Consider the following 19,828-nt stretch of genomic DNA (forward strand, 5'->3'; position numbering starts at 1 on the left):
AAGGAATTCGACATAAGATAGGACTACCCTCTCAAGCAAACGAGTCCGACCTCGTTTCGAATACGAAACGGGTCCGACGGCGGCTCAAATTATTATGGAAATTATAATTACCGCGGGGCCGATTTTATACGTATTGGTTTTTTCACCACGATTTCTCCTTCGACTTTGTGTTCATAAACAAAAAGTTGCAAATGTGTGAGTGCAACCCCGTTTTTCTCGTTTTGAGGTCGGAATGTCTTTTCTCTGAACTCAGTTTTCTTGCTTGAAGGTTATGCCCGTCGTACACTAAGCTCTCAACGCATCAATTTCGATATCAACGCATTCAACTCTAGTGTACGGTGTCCTCAATTATATTCAACGAACGAGTTGGAGAACGTTGCTCAACGAGTTTCTCAACAAGTATACGAGTAGTGTACGAGCTCGAGTTGCTCGTTGGAAATCCTCAATCAACGCGTTGAGCAACATTTTCCCGATAATGTGTTGCCTATTGTTGTTCCAACTCGTTGGCCAACTTCATAATTTTTTTTAGCGTTTGTTGTTGTAAATGCGGGACTAAATGTTGTGTTGATCGAGTTGATCAATTTTTATCGTACTTTTGAAATACATACAAATCAAAGTTTTGGATAGGTATTAAAGGTACTTGCCATAGAACCGTTTTCTTGATGCCTGACTTTCTCCTAAGCTACACCACCGATTTGAATGAACGTTTTTGTACAGAAACGTTTTAGTAATTCTAGTTAAAAAAATAATTTTTTGAATTAAAAAAAAAGTTCAATTATTTGAATTAAAAAAGTTCAATTTTTTTTATCATTTTTACTATTCCAAGCATTAGAGCAAGTACGTGCGACCCAGTTGTGCATTTTATTTATTTTTGAGAGGAAATACTAAAAGAATAATAAAATAGGTATATATATTCAGAAATCAGGTGCGTGGACGCAAAAAATGTGTACAACAGAAGTAAAAATTACATATTTGAAAAGCTACCGACACCAATTATATTCAACGCGTTGTCCAACCAGCAATTTTTGATTATGTGTACGAGGGTATAAACTTGTCTATCAACTCGTTTAGCAACTACATAGAGAACGCAGTTGATAGACTCGAGGAACGATTTTTTTCCCCAAAATCCAACACGTTTATCAACAGGTGTACGAGGCTGTTCAACAATTGAATGAGTTTGTCAACTATGTGTACGAGGGTATCCAACAATTGATGAAGTTGATAAACCAGGTGTACGAGGGTGTTTAACAATTGATGGAGTTGATCAACTAGGTGTAGGGGCCCCCAACGCGTTTTATTCAATTTTACATCTAGTTTTGTTGCTCAACGTGAAGAACGTGAGTTTGTGCACTAGTGTACGAGGTTATAAAATTGCTTATCCAATTGAGGAGTTGAATAAGAAGTTGGTTGAACTAGTTGTGCACGTAGTGTACGACGGGCATTATTCTTTAAATTCTTAGTACTTCTAGTTGCCACTAGATGGTTATGTATTTAGTCCAATGAGTTATTTTCTTTCGTTGTTTGAATGCACTCAGTCAATTTATATATTCTAAATGTTGTCAGCCCTGTTATGATGTTGTTGTACTTTTTCTCATTTCACAGTACAAAAAAAGAGTTTCTCGGTTCTCCATCATTTTTCAATCAACCAACGAAAGAAATTTCATACATTTTGGAAACCGAGCTTATAAGTGCTAAATTTACTCAAATAAACAAAGATAAATATTCACCCAACGTTGTTTAACAACAATTATACCAAAACTACAATAAATTCCGAATCTATATGCCGGAGAAAATGAGCAGACGCATGGTAAATGAACCTTCATTTTTTTTTCTTGTTTATTATCAAAAAAAAACTTTTCACATTTGTAGTTTGTTTATGTCCTATAAACAAGAATACCAGGCAAAGTTCGATCTAAGAGACGCTTTTATTGATCAAATAATTTAAAGACTTTTTAAAATTCTTGTTTCTAGTTCGACATGTTAGCCGACTGACTTTTTGCTTACAGTTTTATTATTATAAATAGAAAAATAAAAAAATGCTCATCGTTTCTAACCTCCCCCATTATTTGCAGACACCGCGCAGCGCTAGTCGAAGCATCAGCACTTCACCAGTCAGGAAAAATGGCAGAAGGTAAATATGCTTAATTTACTTTGGGAATAACTTAAACTTGAGAATTATGGTGTTTTAAATTAAAGCCACTAAGGCCCACTCCATAAAATTTAAAGTCACTATTAATGAAAATATATCAAATCGCATACTTATTTACTTAGGGATTTGGGCCTCAATCAACAAACTTCTCCAGCTAGCTATATCCTTAGCTCGCACGTCAAACTGATTGAGGTCCCCTTCCTGCGGGCGCCACCATAGACGATGTCTTTCTTTACTACGCCGCACAGTGGGGCAGCCCCATATAGTGTGGTGATATAAAGGTTATTTTTTAAACTAAAGCTATGCGAAAAAAAGATCACGAGTTCTAAACTTAACAGTAAAATTGATAAAATGAGCATATTTGTTTTGTTCAAAGTCTTTGATTTATGTTTATTTATGCTGTTGAAGTTCAAAGTTTTAGAGCAAAAATTCAGTTTTTAATAAGTAATAAAAAAGGTGTTCTTTTGTTTTTTTGTTTAAACTCAATATTATTTGAGAAAAAAGTAAAATACAAATTTCTCGCATAGATAAAAGTATGTAAATTACTATCCTTCTTCAAAAAAAAATTTAAAAAAATTTCTTATATTTAAAAATTGAATGAGAAAATAATGAATTTTTTGAAACGCATATTAAAGTTTTTTCTCAAAATCTTCTGTTTAGGCAAATATTTAGCAAGTCTGAAAATGGAGAAAGCATGATAAGCAATTTCTCTATAAGCCCATATGCTAAATATTTGCCTAAAATATTTTTAATGAAATTTTGAACTTCAAAAAAGGTTTTTTTTTAAAGAAACTGCTTTTTTGTTTTTATTAAAATAAATTACAAAATCATTCTTTTTTGACAAACATGCACTGATTACTTATAAAAACAATGTTTTTTTTTTTCTTTTTATAAGTTGTTTTTTTTTTATTTTATTATAAGAAGTTTCGTGAAACAGGGTGATTTGTTATATAAAGTTAGTGCTTTTGTTTTTTACTTTTTTTTTATTAAAATATTTTTTAATTTAATTTATTATAAATTTTTTTCCAATTAAGGTTTTTAAAAAAAAGTCCCACCTTACAAAGCAAATTTGAAAAAAAAAAAAAAATAACTTGAACATCAAATTTGACAATTTTTTTCAAAGTTTTGACTTTGAAATTATATTTCACAAAAAGTATTCGCGAAAACTACTTTAATCAAAAAGCATTTGAAAGAATGGAAAATAAGCTTTCAAAAAAGCTATTGCTATGTCTTTTTCTTGATTTTATGTATTTTTTTTTTTAATTTAAGGTCAAATTTTCAGAAAATTGCCCCTCCCACCGGAACGAGGGATGATACAGCCCTCTTCACATACAATTTTTTTCTTAGGTTAAACTGAAGAACTATTTCTTAAAATAAAGTTCACTTTTTAAACAAAAAAAAAAAACATAATTCAAAATTATAGGTTTTTTCAAATGTATTAATATTTTGTCCCCTTACTTAATTTCCTGGAGAAAAATAAAAATTTTAATCGAAAAAAGTTCATAAAATTCAAGAAGTCTGTTAACTTTAGTTACAAAATCAAATAAAGTGACAAAATATGTCTTATTATTAGTAGAAGTAATTAATATCACAAATCGACCTATTCTGCCCCACTGTGCGCCGTCCCTCTGTGTTATAGTCGAAAATTTCCGTCCCGGAACATTGTTGTGTTCCAATGCTCCGGCAATAGGTTCGCTTCTTCTCCATTTTCGAAGAAAGTCATGGTCTCAAATGGGATCACATCTCTCCTTCTTTACTGCTTACCCGGGTTCGCCGGGTGGACCTCAGGGCTCAGGAAACGTCGGCAGGCATTCCGGTTTTGAATTGTTCCATGTCTAAGGCCAACTGAATTTTTTCTCAATAAATAAAACAAAAAACATGACATTTTCATTCAAACTCTCAAGTTTGCTTACTAAACTTCTACAATTTCCGGAAGTTGATAAAACTGAAAGTTGACAAACTCTCGAGTTAAAAATCGAAAGTTGAAAACGTCAACTTTTAGTGAACAAAAGCAAATTGCGAAGTTGAAGATAAAAATCCTCAAGTTATGTTCAACTTCTAGTGAACAAAATGGCCCTTAGACCCTTATGGATCCATTGTGATACCACAAAGACTAGCAAGTTGGAACTCACTAGCCGAACCACTCGGAGCTTCTAATGAATGAAGATAGACTTTTAACTTCCGTTTTCACTAGATCGCTAGTGTATTCATAGAAGAATTCTCCTAGAAGATGGAGTTTTCTTCTACTAGAGAGAGCAGGGCAGGTGCACAGAAGATGTTGAACAGTTTCGTCTTCTTCTTCATCCATGCAACCTCTTCTTTTTGCTAGTCTACCTATTAGACAGTGTCCTGTAAGAAAACCTATGGTGGAGCTAATATGCATTCTGTTTAAATTAAACAAACCCTTTGAACGTTTCAAGTCTATACAAGGCCATATTTGTTTAGTAGCTAGGCAAGTATTACTCTAAGTCCATCTGAGGTTGGTTTTCTTTAAAGCGTCCTGCTTTATCATTAGTTTGCATGTAGCGATAGGTGTTCCTATATTGTTCCTTTCTGGTTGTAGAGGAGTGATTGTTCCTTGTTTGGCAAGTTCGTCTGCCCTGCAATTGCCTGGAATGTCACTATGTCCCGGCACCCATACGAGGTGAATGTTAAACTGCTCAGACATCTCCCTTAGAGATGTTTGACAGTCGAGGACCGTGATTGAATTTGTAGTGACAGGCAAGAGATTTAATAGCTGCTTGGCTGTCCGAGAAGATCCGAATATCCGTGTTGGATATTACGTTTTCTCTGAGCCAAGAGAGAAGCTCCTTAATCGCCAGAATTTCTGCTTGGAACACGCTACATTGGTCTGGTAGGCGAAAGAAAAGACTGAGATTCAGTTTTTCCGAGAATATACCACTTCCTACACCTTCGTTGGTTTTTGAACCGTCAGTATAGAAGTGTTAAGAGTCATTGTCCAGAGTGCTAAGGTCATCCCATTCAGTTCTGGAGGGAATAGAGTTCTGGAAATTATTATCGAACACCAATTCAGGTGTGGTATAGTCTAAACGATCCTGAATGAATCCGAAGTTGTTTAGAATGTTAGTGTGGCCAATATTATTACTGGTCCACTGAAGGGTCGCTTTTAGACGAGTAGCTGAGCTTGCTGCTACTTGTTTGCTGAAAATGTAGGGGTGTGAGATTTAGTACTATGTTGAGGGCGTCAGAAGGGGTTGACCTTAGTACACCGCTTATGCACCTACTAGCTGACCTTTGGACTTTGATAAGCTTGTTTAAGTTTGTCGCTTTGTCCAGTGCAGTCTTCCAAACTACCATCCCGTATGTAAGTATTGGTCTTATGACCGATATGTATAGCCAGTGTGCAATGTTAGGAGAAAAGCCCCATTTGCCACCAATGGCTTTTTTGCATGAAAAGAGTGCCACATTGGCTTTCTTAACCCTTTCTTCAATATTGAGCTTCCAGGTCAGTTTTTTTTATCAAAAATGAGTCCTAGACTCAGAACTGCTTGATCGGATAGAGTAAGTGATACATCTTGTATTTCTTCGTGAAGAGGACAAGTTCCGTTTTATGGGGATTAATATCCAATCCACATCCTTTAGCCCAGTGAATTAGCTTGTTTAAAGCTGTTTGTAGCAGTTCTGCAAGTGTCTGTGGGTATTTGCCCGAAACGGCAATTGCCACATCATCCGCGTAGGCTATAACCTTAAAACCATTGAATAATTACAAATAGAAGTGACACCGCAGATTACTCATGCGACCACAACGTACCGGAAGATAGATGAACTACATGTGTGCGCCTCAACTATTATGTATTTTCGAGTTGAGTCTTAACTAATAATTTTGTTTAAACCTTCATAAAAAAATTAATAATTATTATTATACATTTCAAAGACCTTATATTGATATAAGTTTTCGTATATTGAAAAGTCATATTAGTCTAGAGAACAAGGACGATGCCTTTTACTCCTACTGACCTAGGTTCGAATACCGGTATAAATTGAAATTAGTTTTTTTTTTTATTTTTGCGGAGATTTTTTGTTGACAAATTTAATTAATTTTTATTCTAGTAATGTAAAAAAAAAATCTCAATTTCCCGTCAGATTCGAACCTAGGCAGGTAAACTTATCAGACCTATTCACCTCATCCTCTAGGCTATCTCCAATTTTTGAAATAGGTAAACTTTTATCTATATGTATAATTGGTTTAGGATTTGATTTTGGGTTGCTCGATTTGCTTTTGGTTTGTTGGATTTGCTTTTTTAATTCAACGCACGATACTAGCGCCGACAATTTTGCAGCGGAAGTTTCCCTGGGTGTCCACTTTTATTTGTAATTATTCAATGCTTAAAACCTTCTCCTTCTAGGTCTAACAGCAGTTCGTTGACTTCTAAGTTCCATAGGAGAGGTGATAAGACCCCTCCCTGAGGGGTCCCTCTGTTGGCTGCTCTACGCGTTTTGAAGTTACCCATTTCTGAACTGATAATCCTGCTGCTCAGCATGATGTCTATCATGTTCTTAAGCGGGTCTTCTATTTTGAGATTGTCTAGAGCATTCATGATTGCTGAGTTCCTGACATTATTGAACGCACCCTCTATGTATAAAAAAGCAACAAGAGTGTACTCTTTGTAGTGTAGGGAATATTCAATGGTGCTAACCAAAGAACGGAGAGCTGTTTCCACCGATTTCCCCTTAGTGTAGGCATGTTGTGCCTTAGAGATCAGAAATGGTTCTATTTCCTGTCTTAGATGGATACCTATCATTCTTTCTAGGGTTTTAAGCAGAAAGGATGATAGACTAATAGGTCTTAAATCTTTTGGAGTGACATGAAAGCATTTACCCGCCTTTGGTATAAAAACCACCTTAGCTTCTCTCCAGGCCTTTGGAATATACGAGAAGCTTATACAGCTTATCATTATAATTTCTAGATTTCGCAATATGATATCTGAGACGTGTTGTAGTTCGGCGGGTATGATACCATCTTTACTAATTTGATAAAATTGGTTGGATCGGTGACCAATGTCACTTATATAGTTCGAGCTACCATGGAAGTGAGTGTCTAGCAGCAAGTTTAGTGATTCCTCATAGGAGCTAGTCCAATCACCATTTGAGTCTTTTAGAGAGCTCGGCATGGTTGGATTAGTTGAAAGGATTTTCCTTAGTCTAGATTTTTTTTCCGTAGTTGTTTCTTGTAACTTTTTAGAGAAACTTTATACAGGTCCCAGTGTGATGGGTTCCTTGTTTGTTTAGCCCTATTGAAAGCCTTTCTACAGTCTTTCCTGAGCGGTTCAAGCTCTTTGTTCCACCAGTGCGGTTTTTTCTTTCCTCTTATTGTGGTAAGAGGACAAGAGTTAACCATGGAGTTGTTGAGAGCTTTAGTGAGATCGTTGACTTCTATGTCAAGATCATCAGTATTAGAAGGGAAAATATTGTCCTGATTATTATAGCAGGTATTGAAAGTTTCCCTATATTTCACCCAATCGGTTTTCTGTAATTACGAAAACCAGTGGGTTTTATACATTCATCTTCGAGGCTGAATTGAATATACCTATGATCTGAAAATGAGTGATCATTAGATACAGTCCAATTTCATATCTTGTGGTGAATTGTTTGTGATATAAGGGTAATGTCCAATACCTCTTGTCGGTTCTTTGTGACAAAGGTAGGTTCATTACCAATATTACAAATAAGGAGACTAGTACTTAGAATAAAATCAAAAAGTGGCTCACCTCTTTCATTTACGTCAGTACTCCCCCACACTGTGTGATGAGCATTAGCATCACTACCAATTAGGAGATCTACTTTTTGGCTCGCTGCTGCTGCGATCATTCGCCCAAGTGTCTCTCCCGGAGGCGGTCCACAATCATGTCCTAGATAAGCGGACGTAATCCAATACGTTCCTTTGGCGGTCTGTAGTCTAGCGGTTGTGATCGCTGTAATTAGGTAGTAAAAATACTGTTAGTGTTTTCTTTGCTAGTGTGCTCACCTTTATCCGTCACATACAGCAGAGAATAATCTTTCGTCCCGAGGCCTCTCACCAAGGATTTTACAATCCAAGGTTCCTGGATCAGGACTATTGGAAGTTGATCATCTCTCGAGTTTAAAATCGAAAGTTGGAAACGTCAACTTGGAGTGAATAAAACCGAATTCGGAAGTTGAGGATAAAAATCCTCAAGTTATGTTCAACTCCGAATGAAAAAAATGGCCCTAAAAATAGAGAGAAAATTAATTTAAACGTCGTGATATTCAGGAGATTCTCGCGCTTCATGCACGAAAATGACCCTGAGCACACTTCAAAATTAGCGAAAAGTGCCTTAGAGGTCAATATAGTAAATGTTTTAAAGTCGCCTGCTCAATCACCCGATCTAAACCCGATAGGAAATTTATGGAATGACGTGGATGAACGCATTGAAAAACAAAAACCGAAAGTTTTAACAGATTTGAGAATGCTTGCTATTCAATACCTGAGCAACACTGTGAGTCCTAAGTCGAGAGCTTGACAAGAAAACTCAATGCGGTTTAGAATAATGGATTTCTAACAAATTATTTAAAAAAATTTAGTTTTAGTAACGCTAAGTCTCATAAATAGGCAATTTTATTGAAATGTGCTAATTGCATGTCCACACAAAATTGGACGTTTTTAGTATGTTTTTCATATATTTCTATCAGATATTAAAATTTAAAATTTTTTTTTTGGGAAAATATACTTATGTATATGTGTAAGTAATGTTATTAACAGAAAAGTGAACATATGGAAATAGAAACAAGTTTTCTAAATATAATTTAATTTTTTCTTCTATGAGTGTGCTAATTCTTTGTCCAACACTGTAAATGTTTGGACGAAAAATACAGTACCTGTCATATACCAATTTCGGAAAAGTTTAATTTACTCGAAAAAGGTTCCAACAATTTTGTTTAAAAAATTCAAATGTTAGTGTTTGGGTGTGCTTTATCTCCTCATGGAAAATTTTGTTTCGAAAACCATTATTAACGGTACCTGCCATAGAACTGTTTTTTTTTTCAAATTTGATTTTCTGCCAAAATAATAATTCTATTTCAATGAAATATTAACAAAAGCATTAAATAATAAAAAAAATAATTTTTGGATTTAAAAAAAAAATTGAAAAATTTTTTTTTTGAAAATCAATTTTCGAAAACGAGACATTGCCTTTTTTTGAAATTTTAGTTTAAGATGTTGATTGGTAATTTCTACAAAATGGCATTTCAATTTAATTTTTGATTTTTTTCTTCAAAAAATTATCTAAAAAAATAAGTTTTATAAGAAACGGCTCTAACCATTTTTGACGTGATAACGTCTTATAAATCGATGAACCATGGCCATGGTATAAAAAGAGAAGGTATGATCATTAGAAAAAACTCAGTATCGAGAACTGTCAAAACTTATGGCTACTTAAGGTTTTGACAGCCCAGCCCATTGAAATTGTTGTTGTAAACAAATTTGTCTTGGAAGTTGTTGTTGCTTTTGACTTTGCCAAATGCCAAACGTCAAAACCTTATTACCCCATTTTGTAAGATGGCGACTCTAATGATCATACCTTGTCTTTTTATACCATGATGGCAGCCACCACAAAAAAGTGACGCCATTTTCTAACGTTACACTCTCGCACTTTCGCAGTGCGGCAAAAAATTTTAATTAAAAATTAAAAATAAACTATTAGAGATACAAAAATCTTCTATAGCTTATTTGAAAGATAATAACCTAAAGCTTAATTCAAATGAAGGATTTTTAAAAATTCCGTCATTTAATATGGTAAACAGGGGTAAAACGGAAAGATGAAATTTGGGCTAAAATCTAAACGCGAAGTCATAGAGAACTGATTTTTTTTTGCTATAAATAGATGAGATTTAATTTAAGAATAGCTGCATTTAACAAAAAAAAATTGAAACTAAGCTATAACGTTTTGTTTGAACGTTGTTCACGTGTTGGGACTATGACAAAATGATGATCTTGGGTTAAGGAAATTTTTTTGACAATTCTAAAGATGCCAGGTGAAAGATGAGGGAAAAAAAATTAGGAAAAAACACTCTGCGTTTCGAAATATGAATTTTTGAAAAACACATTGTTTTTTAGGGGTGTTTATGGGTAATTTTTGATGTTTATTTTTTGGAGCGTTCACTTATAGGACATGGCCTTATGCATATATGTGCAAAAACTTGAAATCGTTTAGTGAGTTTTGACTGAATAACGGAAGAAACAAGTTTTTAAAAAACACGTTTTTTGACCGTTTTTAACCGATTTTCATCGTTTTTTATTTTTATCTTTTTTTGTTTAATAGATACAGTAATAAAGTATACGGAGTAATGTTAGACCATGACTACGACTATATGTGTGCGATCATTCATTCATTTCAATCATTTTCGTAAACACAATTTTGAGATAACGGTAAAATAAAATTTTAGAATTCAACAGGTTATTACTTTTGACCAAGAGCAGATAGAAATTTTATTAAACTTTAATGAGCATCCTGATACAATTGTCAAACCAAAAAATTGATTCCATAGCCTTAGAACATAAAAATAAATGTTTTTTTTTGCTTTTTTTAATGAAATTTGATCGAGTTCAAAAAATTCTAGCTCTTTTTGTAGATGTCTCATGGACCTGATAGATATATATATATATTTTGAGCTAAGACAATAAGCTTTCAGATGGTATATAGGTTGTTAGGGAAAAAATGGAATTAATGACGTGAGAAGATACAAATTCATGTTTTCTTTGCTTTTTTTTATGAAAATGATTGTTTTCAATAAATTATTTTTATACTTTTTGCGCATTGTAAAAATTTAAAAATGGTTTTGTTCTTAAGAAGAAATACTTGGCTTTTAAATTGAATAATTTTTTTTGTAAGCTTTTAGAATAAAAAAATTAATATAATGAGAAAATAAAAAAGGTATTTTTTTTTTTAGCTTTTTCTTGTAAATTATGATTGTTTGAAAAAAGTAAACGCTTCAATTGACTCATTTTAAACAAAAGCACACAACCTGTTTTCTGACGACGTTATCACGTAAAATCGTCGTCCGTAAACCGGCTTTACAGACAACCTATTTTTTTTACTCTAAAAATGCATGTTAATAAAAAAAATCAAATTGCATACTTCTTTTGGAGCTCAATTTGTTTTCAGGTGTTTTTTACCTTTGAAAAACGAATTTATTGTTTTTAATATAAATTTTCTAAATGTCTATCTAAAAACTCTTAAACATTTTAACAACTTTATCCTTAAGAGGAATTTCGTGCGACCCAGTCGTGCATTTTATTTAAATATAAATAAAATTTTCAAAATATTTGCAATTTTCTTTTGTTTCATCTGTTCCTTAAAAAAAATCACTTCTTTTCTGGAGTTTTTTGGCCAAAATTGTACTTGCATTTTAACACATGTGATTATTAAAAAAAAATAAATAAATTTGCAATTATCACATATATATTAAACAATATTCTTACTGGTTATGTTTATTTCAAGAAAAACACCAAGCTACTCCCGAAGCCGATCAAGAACTCCTCCACCACCGCGAAAGAATGGTGGTCGCCGACGCTCTAAGAGTCACAGCCGCTCCAGGTAAGTGTAGAAGCAAAATTTCTAAGTTTATTCTCGTATGAATTAGTTCCTAACATTCACAGCCAATTATCAAATTCAAATCTAATCAGTTCAAGAACTTCGTCAATTTTTATTTTAAAAATCTTACACACTCAAACATCAAGCAAAAGACACATTTTTCTCGAAGAAAATTCATATCAGAAAAAATCTACAAAATAAATTTAATTTTATTCCTCTCAAAGATCATATTCACCAAGATATAGACGTAGGTCGCGATCTCGTAGTCCCTGTGCTTCAAAACAACGACGTCCAGGAACCCGGGTAAGTAGTTTAAAGCAGCAGGAATTCAATTTTAATTTCAATTTACTCAACTTTTTTTTTAGGACAAACCATTTCAAAGCAGATGTTTGGGAATTTTCGGATTGAGTATCCACACTGATGAATACAAAATACGTGATTTGTTTTCAAAATATGGGAGAATTGAACGCATTCAAGTTGTTTTAGATGCAAAGGTGAGTTATATATTCATAAACTGATCTTACAAAGACCAAAAAAAATATTTGGCCAATTCATATATTGGAAGAAATACTTGTTGCAGATTAAAGTTTTTCTCTTATAATTGGCTACATAAAATTACAAAAATAATGTGTGGAATGCTGCAAAGATAAGTATTTCATGAAAGGCTTTTTGTTACATTACTTAAGGATTGTATATTTACATTTGAATATAAATTATTGCGATGTGCACATTTTACTTTGTACTTACTTTTCCCCACCCGAAAACTAAGGTTTGTATTTGCTGAGTTTGCCGAGTAATTGCCCAGTAATTTTAGGCATTTTTTACCCCAATCTGCGGAAAAATTCCTACTGGGCTCGATTTTGGTATAGACCTTCGTTACGGCGTTGTTATGAAGATGTGTTAGGTGCGTTAGAAGTTAAAGAGGTCAAAAGGTCACGAAAATCAGTTTTTCGCATATATCTCGTGACCTGTTGCTCGGAGGTCAATAGGGGTCTATGGAAAATCTGTTCGTCATAAAATTATCTACAAATATTGCCTTATGCATTTTTCTGTAAATCCAACCGATTTCGGACTGTATTACAACGTAGTCATTCAAACTACATAAATTTGTTCAAAGTATCGATATGACTCTTAGAAGTAGTCTAAGATTGATTTGGGGTGTTTTGACCTTCAAATGTTTTTACCCTGAGACCAAAACGTCTCAGGGTAGGTAATTTTGACCTGATGGTCAAAATTAATTGCTAAGATTTTATTTTATATATATAATAGTTGGTTAGTAGCTAAGTTACTTAGCTAGTTAGTTAGTAAGTTAGTTTGAATATCGATTACAAGTGAAACTTATAAAAACGTATTAATAAAAGCAAAAAAGATTACACATGTATTTTTCAGTTTATTCAAATACTGAATTATTCACTCTTAAATAAAACAAACCTATTATTAGGTATCATGTACGCTTGAAACAGCTCATTCCGAAAACGATTGGATTTAGAGAAAAATTCATGAGGCAATATTTGTAGATAATTTTATGACGAACAGATTTTTCATAGACCCCTATTGACCTCCGAGCACCAGGTCACGAGATACACTGCCGCTCATCTGAATAGGTTCACATTTTAGTTCATTTTACATTTGGCCTGTCTTGGTATTTAATGCAATGGCACATCTTTTTTATGTATGTAACGAGAGAACATCTTTATGCGCTTAGTTTAGGAGAAAAAAAATTGTCTTGGGGCCTACCGTTCTTCTCACACGGTAGCTAGACCAAATCTAGTCATATAATCAAGCATTTTTTGGCTCATCTGAATAGGTTCAATGATCAGAATAGCATGACTTCGAGCTAAAAATTAAGCTGAAAACGGGTATAAAATGCAGTTTAACGACGGCAAAACAGGTTTTCAGAAGTGGTAAACATTTGAGGAGAACAAAACTTCGCAAAAATTATCACTTTACAAACCACGAACAGAAACTCACCTCCAATAAAAAAAAAATTGTCGTGAAAGTCGAATTTGCAACCGGTGATTTTTCAAAGGAAAAAAAATTTATTAAGTGGGCCCTGAGGGCTAAATTCCTATTTTTATGAGCTTCGTAGAGAGAAGCATTATTTTAAGGTGTCTACATAACTGTGAAGGCAATGTCATTAAATGCAAAGCTATTTCCTCATACAAAACTTTTGATCTGCAATTTCAAACAGAGTTTTTTTTCTATTGGAGTTGAGTTTCTGTTCGGGGTTTGTAAAGTGATAATTTTTGCGAAGTTTTGTTCTCCTCAAATGTTTACCACTTCTGAAAACCCGTTTTGCCGTCGTTAAACTGCATTTTATACCCGTTTTCAGCTTAATTTTTAGCTCGAAGTCATGCTATTCTGATCATTGCACATCTATCGGCCCATGTTGTGACTGATTTACATCGACTTTCAATGTTGTTTCTATACCCTTGGATATTGCGCAAATAACTGCTTACTAAATTTTAACTTGCGTTTGTTTTTGTCCCAACGCATCGTTGGTTTCGGTCTAATTCAAAGGCTTCTTTTATTTTCCACATTTTTTCCGCGCCTAAAGATTTTTCACGACATGTTTTCATCCTTACAGGTTATACACAATCAGATTTACTGACAGACACAATTTTGAGTCCAACAGACCCATGCAACTCATCATTTATTAACATTTTTGCTTTTGAACCTATTCAGATGAGCCAAAAAATATGCTTGATTTTATGACTAGATTTGGTCTAGCTACCGTGTGAGAAGAACGGTAGGCCCCAAGACCAGGGTTCGGACTTTACTTCGATCGAAGTAGATTTACTTCGATTTTGGGAAAAAAATAAAATCTACTTCCCTACTTCTCTTTTTCAGGATCTACTTCTATTTCTTGATTGAAAAATATTTTTCAAATAATAAATTTAGAGAAAGGGATTTAACTTCAATTTTAAATCTGGTCGAGGCAATGAGAAATAAAGCTCAACTGAAATCTCAAATGATGAATGAAGGTCAATTATTCTTCGAATTCAAGATATAAATAAAGTTTATCAAAGTAATTTTGACTGATTTTGGAGAATGCCTGATCAAAAATTTGTTAGATTATGCTGAATTAACCGTTTTACCCCAAAGCACCGTTACAACTACTAGATGAGAAAGGTTTTTTGGAAAAGATCATAATAAAAAAAGTAAAGAAAAATAATTTTCTTGAAAAATAATTTATTTAGAATAAATTTTTGTAAATAAATGTTCTGAAACTTTAATTTTGAAATCTACTTCCGAAATTTGGGATCTACTTCACTTTTTTTTTCAAATTTGCTTCGAAATTTTGAAACTGAAGTCCGAACCCTGCCCAAGACAATTTTTTTTCTCCTAAACTAAGCGCATAAAGATGTTCTCTCGTTACATACATAAAAAAGATGTGCCATTGCATTAAATACCAAGACAGGCCAAATGTAAAATGAACTAAAATGTGAACCTATTCAGATGAGCGGCAGTGTATATGCGAAAAACTGATTTTCGTGACCTTTTGACCTCTATAACTTCTAACGCGGACGCGATATCAATGTCGATTTTTCACATCTTCATAACAACGCCGTAACGAAGGTCTATACCAAAATCGAGCCCAGTAGGAATTTTTCCGCAGACAAAACCTAAAATTACTGGACTATTTGATTTGTTTTCCATATGCATAGTTCTATTAAGAAAGTTTTTCACAATAGGACAGTGAAATTTTGATTTTGAATAAAGCCTACTTTTTTGATAAACATAATTTTCGTTGCGGTATTTTTAGTTTGATAAACGCACGATTCCTGAGCCTTAATAAAAAACAATCTCATTGAGTATGTGGTGCAAAGTTAACCCTGCAGAGGAAATATAACCCTTTTTGTGTTACATTTACTCAAATACTCCAATATTTCTTCAAAACTGCGGTCGAAAGAAATAGTAAAATAAAGTGAAGAAGTAGTAATTAAGAAGTAAAAGTTCAAATCACTATCATGACTGAAAGCCTCATCTTTCCCCTTATCAAACCAACAATGACAACCGGGCCTGAACAACCTGAGTTTAAAATAGGCCAATAGATTTAATATTGAAAACAAACAATTAAAATTAACTGTAGGTAAAACAACTGCAAATAAATTTCGAGGTATGTAGATTCACGATTTAACAATTTTTTTATTGAAATGTTATTGTGCGAGGTTATACAGGGTGTCCCAAAAGTAATGTATCAAACGAAATATGCTGATAGGCCAACTTTAGGGCTCTCAGAATTTGGTAACTTGTTGATCCCAAATCCTTACGGTTTTCGATTTAATGCAGTTTTTGTGAAATTTCGAAAAATCCCGACTTTGCAACAGTATTTTGCTTCCTCAACTCATAATTGATTTTTGTTTTTTACAATTCTTTCACTTAAACATTGCCAAATAATAAGAAATAATTATTTCATCAAAATATTTTTTATTTCATACGCCATTTTACTGCAAATATAATAATAAAGTAAAGGTTAAGAACTAAACGGTTCAAATAACTACCATGGCTGAAAGCCTCATCATTCCCTTATACATACGGTGACCATCCGTTCCGGTTTACCCGGGACTGTCCCGTATTTCTATAGCTTGTCCCGGGTTTTAATTTAAGAAACCCGGGACGAATAAGTGTCCCGTATTTTTTAGTTTGTCCCGTGATTGTCCCGTATTTCCACATTCACTGGTTTTGTATTCAAAATTTTAAATACTTTGTACGGGAAAATAATTTTTTTCTAATTTTTCGAATAAAAGCATTAGTTTTTAAAAAAATTTCGTCAATTATTTAGTTCCAGCTTGTGTTTGTCAGGTTAAAATGCAACACAAGAAAAAGAAAGAAAAATTTCAAAACTTTTAAGGACATATTCAAAATTGAAAAATAAAATTAAAATGCTAAAAAAACGGTTCTCACAATTTTGATTAAAAAAATATTTTTTTAGAAGTTATTACCAGTACCTATTATAAAACAGTTTTCTTGATTTCTGACTCATGAAAACTCATTTCATTATGTCTTTTTTTTTTTTTTGAAAAAACAATGTGTAACGATCCAACAAATTTTTTATTTGTCCCGGGTTTCGCTCCTAGAAATATGGTCACCGTACTTATACATCCAACAAAATGACAACCGGGCCTGAACAACCTGTTTTTTGTTTTTATATTTAAAACAAACAATTACAAATAAGTGTACATTTAACTATACGTTTAGCATACATATTAACCCTGGAAGATAACTCACGTCAAGGATTGCTGAAAACAGCAGCCACACTGAAAATCATCGGCAAGGTCCCTTAGATGGTATTAAACGATAGGCGTGTGAAAGTTAGAGAAATAATTGAAGCCGCAAGGATATCCGAAGAAAGGAAAGGAAAAAAAAATCCTATAAAACGACAAAAAGTTTTAATGATTTAAAGATCGTTGAGAAGTTGGTTTTTTACTTTTTAAGGGAAGGAAAGCAATAAGGAAATTGTAAAAAACGGCTCTTTACGATTACACGGTGTTACAAAAATGAGGTTTTAAAATATACGCGGGCGGAGACCTATCAGGTTTTGTAGAGCTAGTCGCACTGAATACGAAACGGTATTTGAAAATCCCCTAATACCCCCAAAATCAATATAATATTACCAATAGATTTTGAAATAATCGATTTCAAAGTTAAAAATAGGGGAAAAAATTTTTTTTAAAACTCATTTTATACTATTTTTGTCCAGACTGTGAATTTTAGTAAATAAATTACTTAGACAGAAAACTGTCTCAATTGATTAGAATCAATTAGAATCAAATGCACAATTTTGCCTTTTGGAAATGGTATCATTTATTACTGTAAGTGTTGCCGTTGTTTTTTAATTATTTTTTTTTATTTTGATAATTTTTTTTAGAAAAATGCCCCTCCCACCTAAACGGGGGAGATAGATCCCCCTCCCAAAGAAAAAAAATGTTTGTATTGAGCTCCTCTACAAAAACCCTTCATCAAATCCTGGCGCCCAACTTATCCTACTACGTGCCGAAACAACATTTTTGTTCTATACCTAAAAGTTCGAATTTCTGTATCTGGGTTGAAATCGAAAAAATTTATTTTCTAAGCCAATTTTGAAGTGATTTTCATAAAAAATATCTCGATCAATTGGGAAATAGATAAAGTTTTAGAATATATTTTTTAAATAGCATGTTGTTTTGAAAACATATACTTTAAATTGATACCGAAGTTGGGCAAATGACAAAAAAAATTGAATTTTTGAACTTTGACATCTTATAAATTCTAAGTGGTTTAACCGAGTTACATGTTTTATACATTGTTAAAAAGGTATATTTATCTTCTATCAGAAACTGTAAAAAAATCGAAAATGGGTAAAAAAATTGTCGAAGCTAGAATTTTTTCAATGGGTGAAGGTCCAAAAAACCGTTTTTTTGCCCGTAACTCCAGATTTTGGGGGTGTTAGGGGATTTTCAAATACCGTTTCGTATTCAGTGCGACTAGCTCTACAAAACCTGATAGGTCTCCGCCCGCGTATATTTTGAGTGTTACACCGTGTTATTTTAATTGGACTGTTATAATTTTAATTGAAAAAAAAAATACAGATTAAAAAAACCAAAGCTTTAATTAACCTCACTCAAAATAATTGCGCAAAATTAGAGTCAGTCTATTTTAATGAAAATAACCTACCACTGACTAGTGACTAGTTAGAACTATTTTAACTTTAAAACAGTTCTCTAAATTTTGCTCAGTAAGGTATGAAAACTTTTTTAACTTTCACAACTTTCTTCCAGTTGTTGTTGTATTTGTTTTAAGCAAAAATAAAAACCGACTGACACTTGTACTTTTTCAAACTGTAGAGACATTTTTTCTAAAAGCAATTTTCTATCTTTAAACCCAGCATACAACTAATTTATCTTTTCAGTGACATACTAAGGAACTTGCAGTGAGAGAATTTCACCTCAAAATATCCAAACAAACACTGTAAATACAACAATGAAAACTCTCACTGAAGGAAAGTCGTGGAAATTAAATAAGTGTTTATAACTCACCAATAGTTTTAGGATTGTTTAAAGTTAGAGTGGAGTTAAGTTGAATGAAGTTATGTTTAATTCTTTAAAAATTAGCATTTGCCTAGTAAATGTTTGCATAGAGGGTTTATCACATTAAAAATTTTAATAATAAATTATATTTTGAACTGATTGTGTACTGTTACATTGTTATATTAATTTGTTCGTTTTACTTTTCAGACTGGACGATCGAGAGGCTTTTGTTTCGTATACTTTGAGGATTTGAATGACGCTAAAGTCGCTAAAGACGGTACTAATGGAATAGAAATTGATGGCCGTCGTATTAGAGTAGATTATTCAATTACACAGAGACCTCACACTCCCACACCAGGAGTTTATATGGGTCAACCAACACGGTAACTGTTTTTTTTTTTTTATTCATAATCAAATATATTTTAAACGATTTAGTAAAATGGGAAAGCCAAAAAGTCAAAAAGCGGACCGATTTTTAACTTATTAAATTACTGAAATGGCTTTAGCATTTTATTAAATCGTTAAAGATTTTGAGCCAATATTCTTTATGAAATTTCCAATTTTATTCAACGAATTACGGTTGTCTGAGTTTTGAATACTATATCCTATATGCTATCGAAAAGAAACACTTTATTTTTCTTGAGCTTCAAGGATATTCCATGTAACTTATTTATACTTAATAGATCTTACAAAGAAAGAGAATATCATGATCGATATAGAGAAGATTACCGCAATAGCAGACGGCGATCTGGTTCACCCTACCGTGATAGAAGACGTCAATATGAGCGCAGCCAAAGTAGATCCTATTCTCCACGTAAGAACTTGCATCTTTTCAAAAAAACAATATAATGTCTAATTAAATTATACCTATTTTTTCTATTGTAGGACGATCGCGCTATTAGATATCATCAAGCGTTACAGATAGATCAACAGAAATATTAAATTATCATTTAAAACAAGAAATTCTATGATTAAATTAGTTTTATTATTTTTATTTTTTCGTTAAAAACAAATGAATTAATGTTTTTTTTATTTTATTTCTTTTTTTTTACTACATAAATGTTTGTACACCTGACTCTCTAAAATTTCCATCCACAAAT

At 32.9% G+C, this 19,828-nt stretch overlaps 1 protein-coding gene across 1 annotated transcript; it reads left to right on the forward strand.

The window, feature by feature from the left end:
* The first annotated feature begins 1,586 nt into the window (after positions 1-1,586).
* On the forward strand, positions 1,587-19,758 carry LOC129919937 (transformer-2 protein homolog alpha-like). The gene is made up of 8 exons (XM_056001051.1): positions 1,587-1,807; positions 2,073-2,131; positions 11,626-11,721; positions 11,943-12,021; positions 12,084-12,212; positions 18,936-19,111; positions 19,412-19,542; positions 19,614-19,758. Exons 1-8 carry the CDS (start codon positions 1,781-1,783, stop codon positions 19,628-19,630), a joined length of 714 nt encoding a protein of 237 aa, XP_055857026.1. The 5' UTR covers positions 1,587-1,780; the 3' UTR covers positions 19,631-19,758.
* Positions 19,759-19,828: the final 70 nt, after the last annotated feature.

This window comes from Episyrphus balteatus, chromosome 4 (assembly GCF_945859705.1).
Source record: "Episyrphus balteatus chromosome 4, idEpiBalt1.1, whole genome shotgun sequence".
Taxonomy (NCBI): domain Eukaryota; kingdom Metazoa; phylum Arthropoda; class Insecta; order Diptera; family Syrphidae; genus Episyrphus; species Episyrphus balteatus.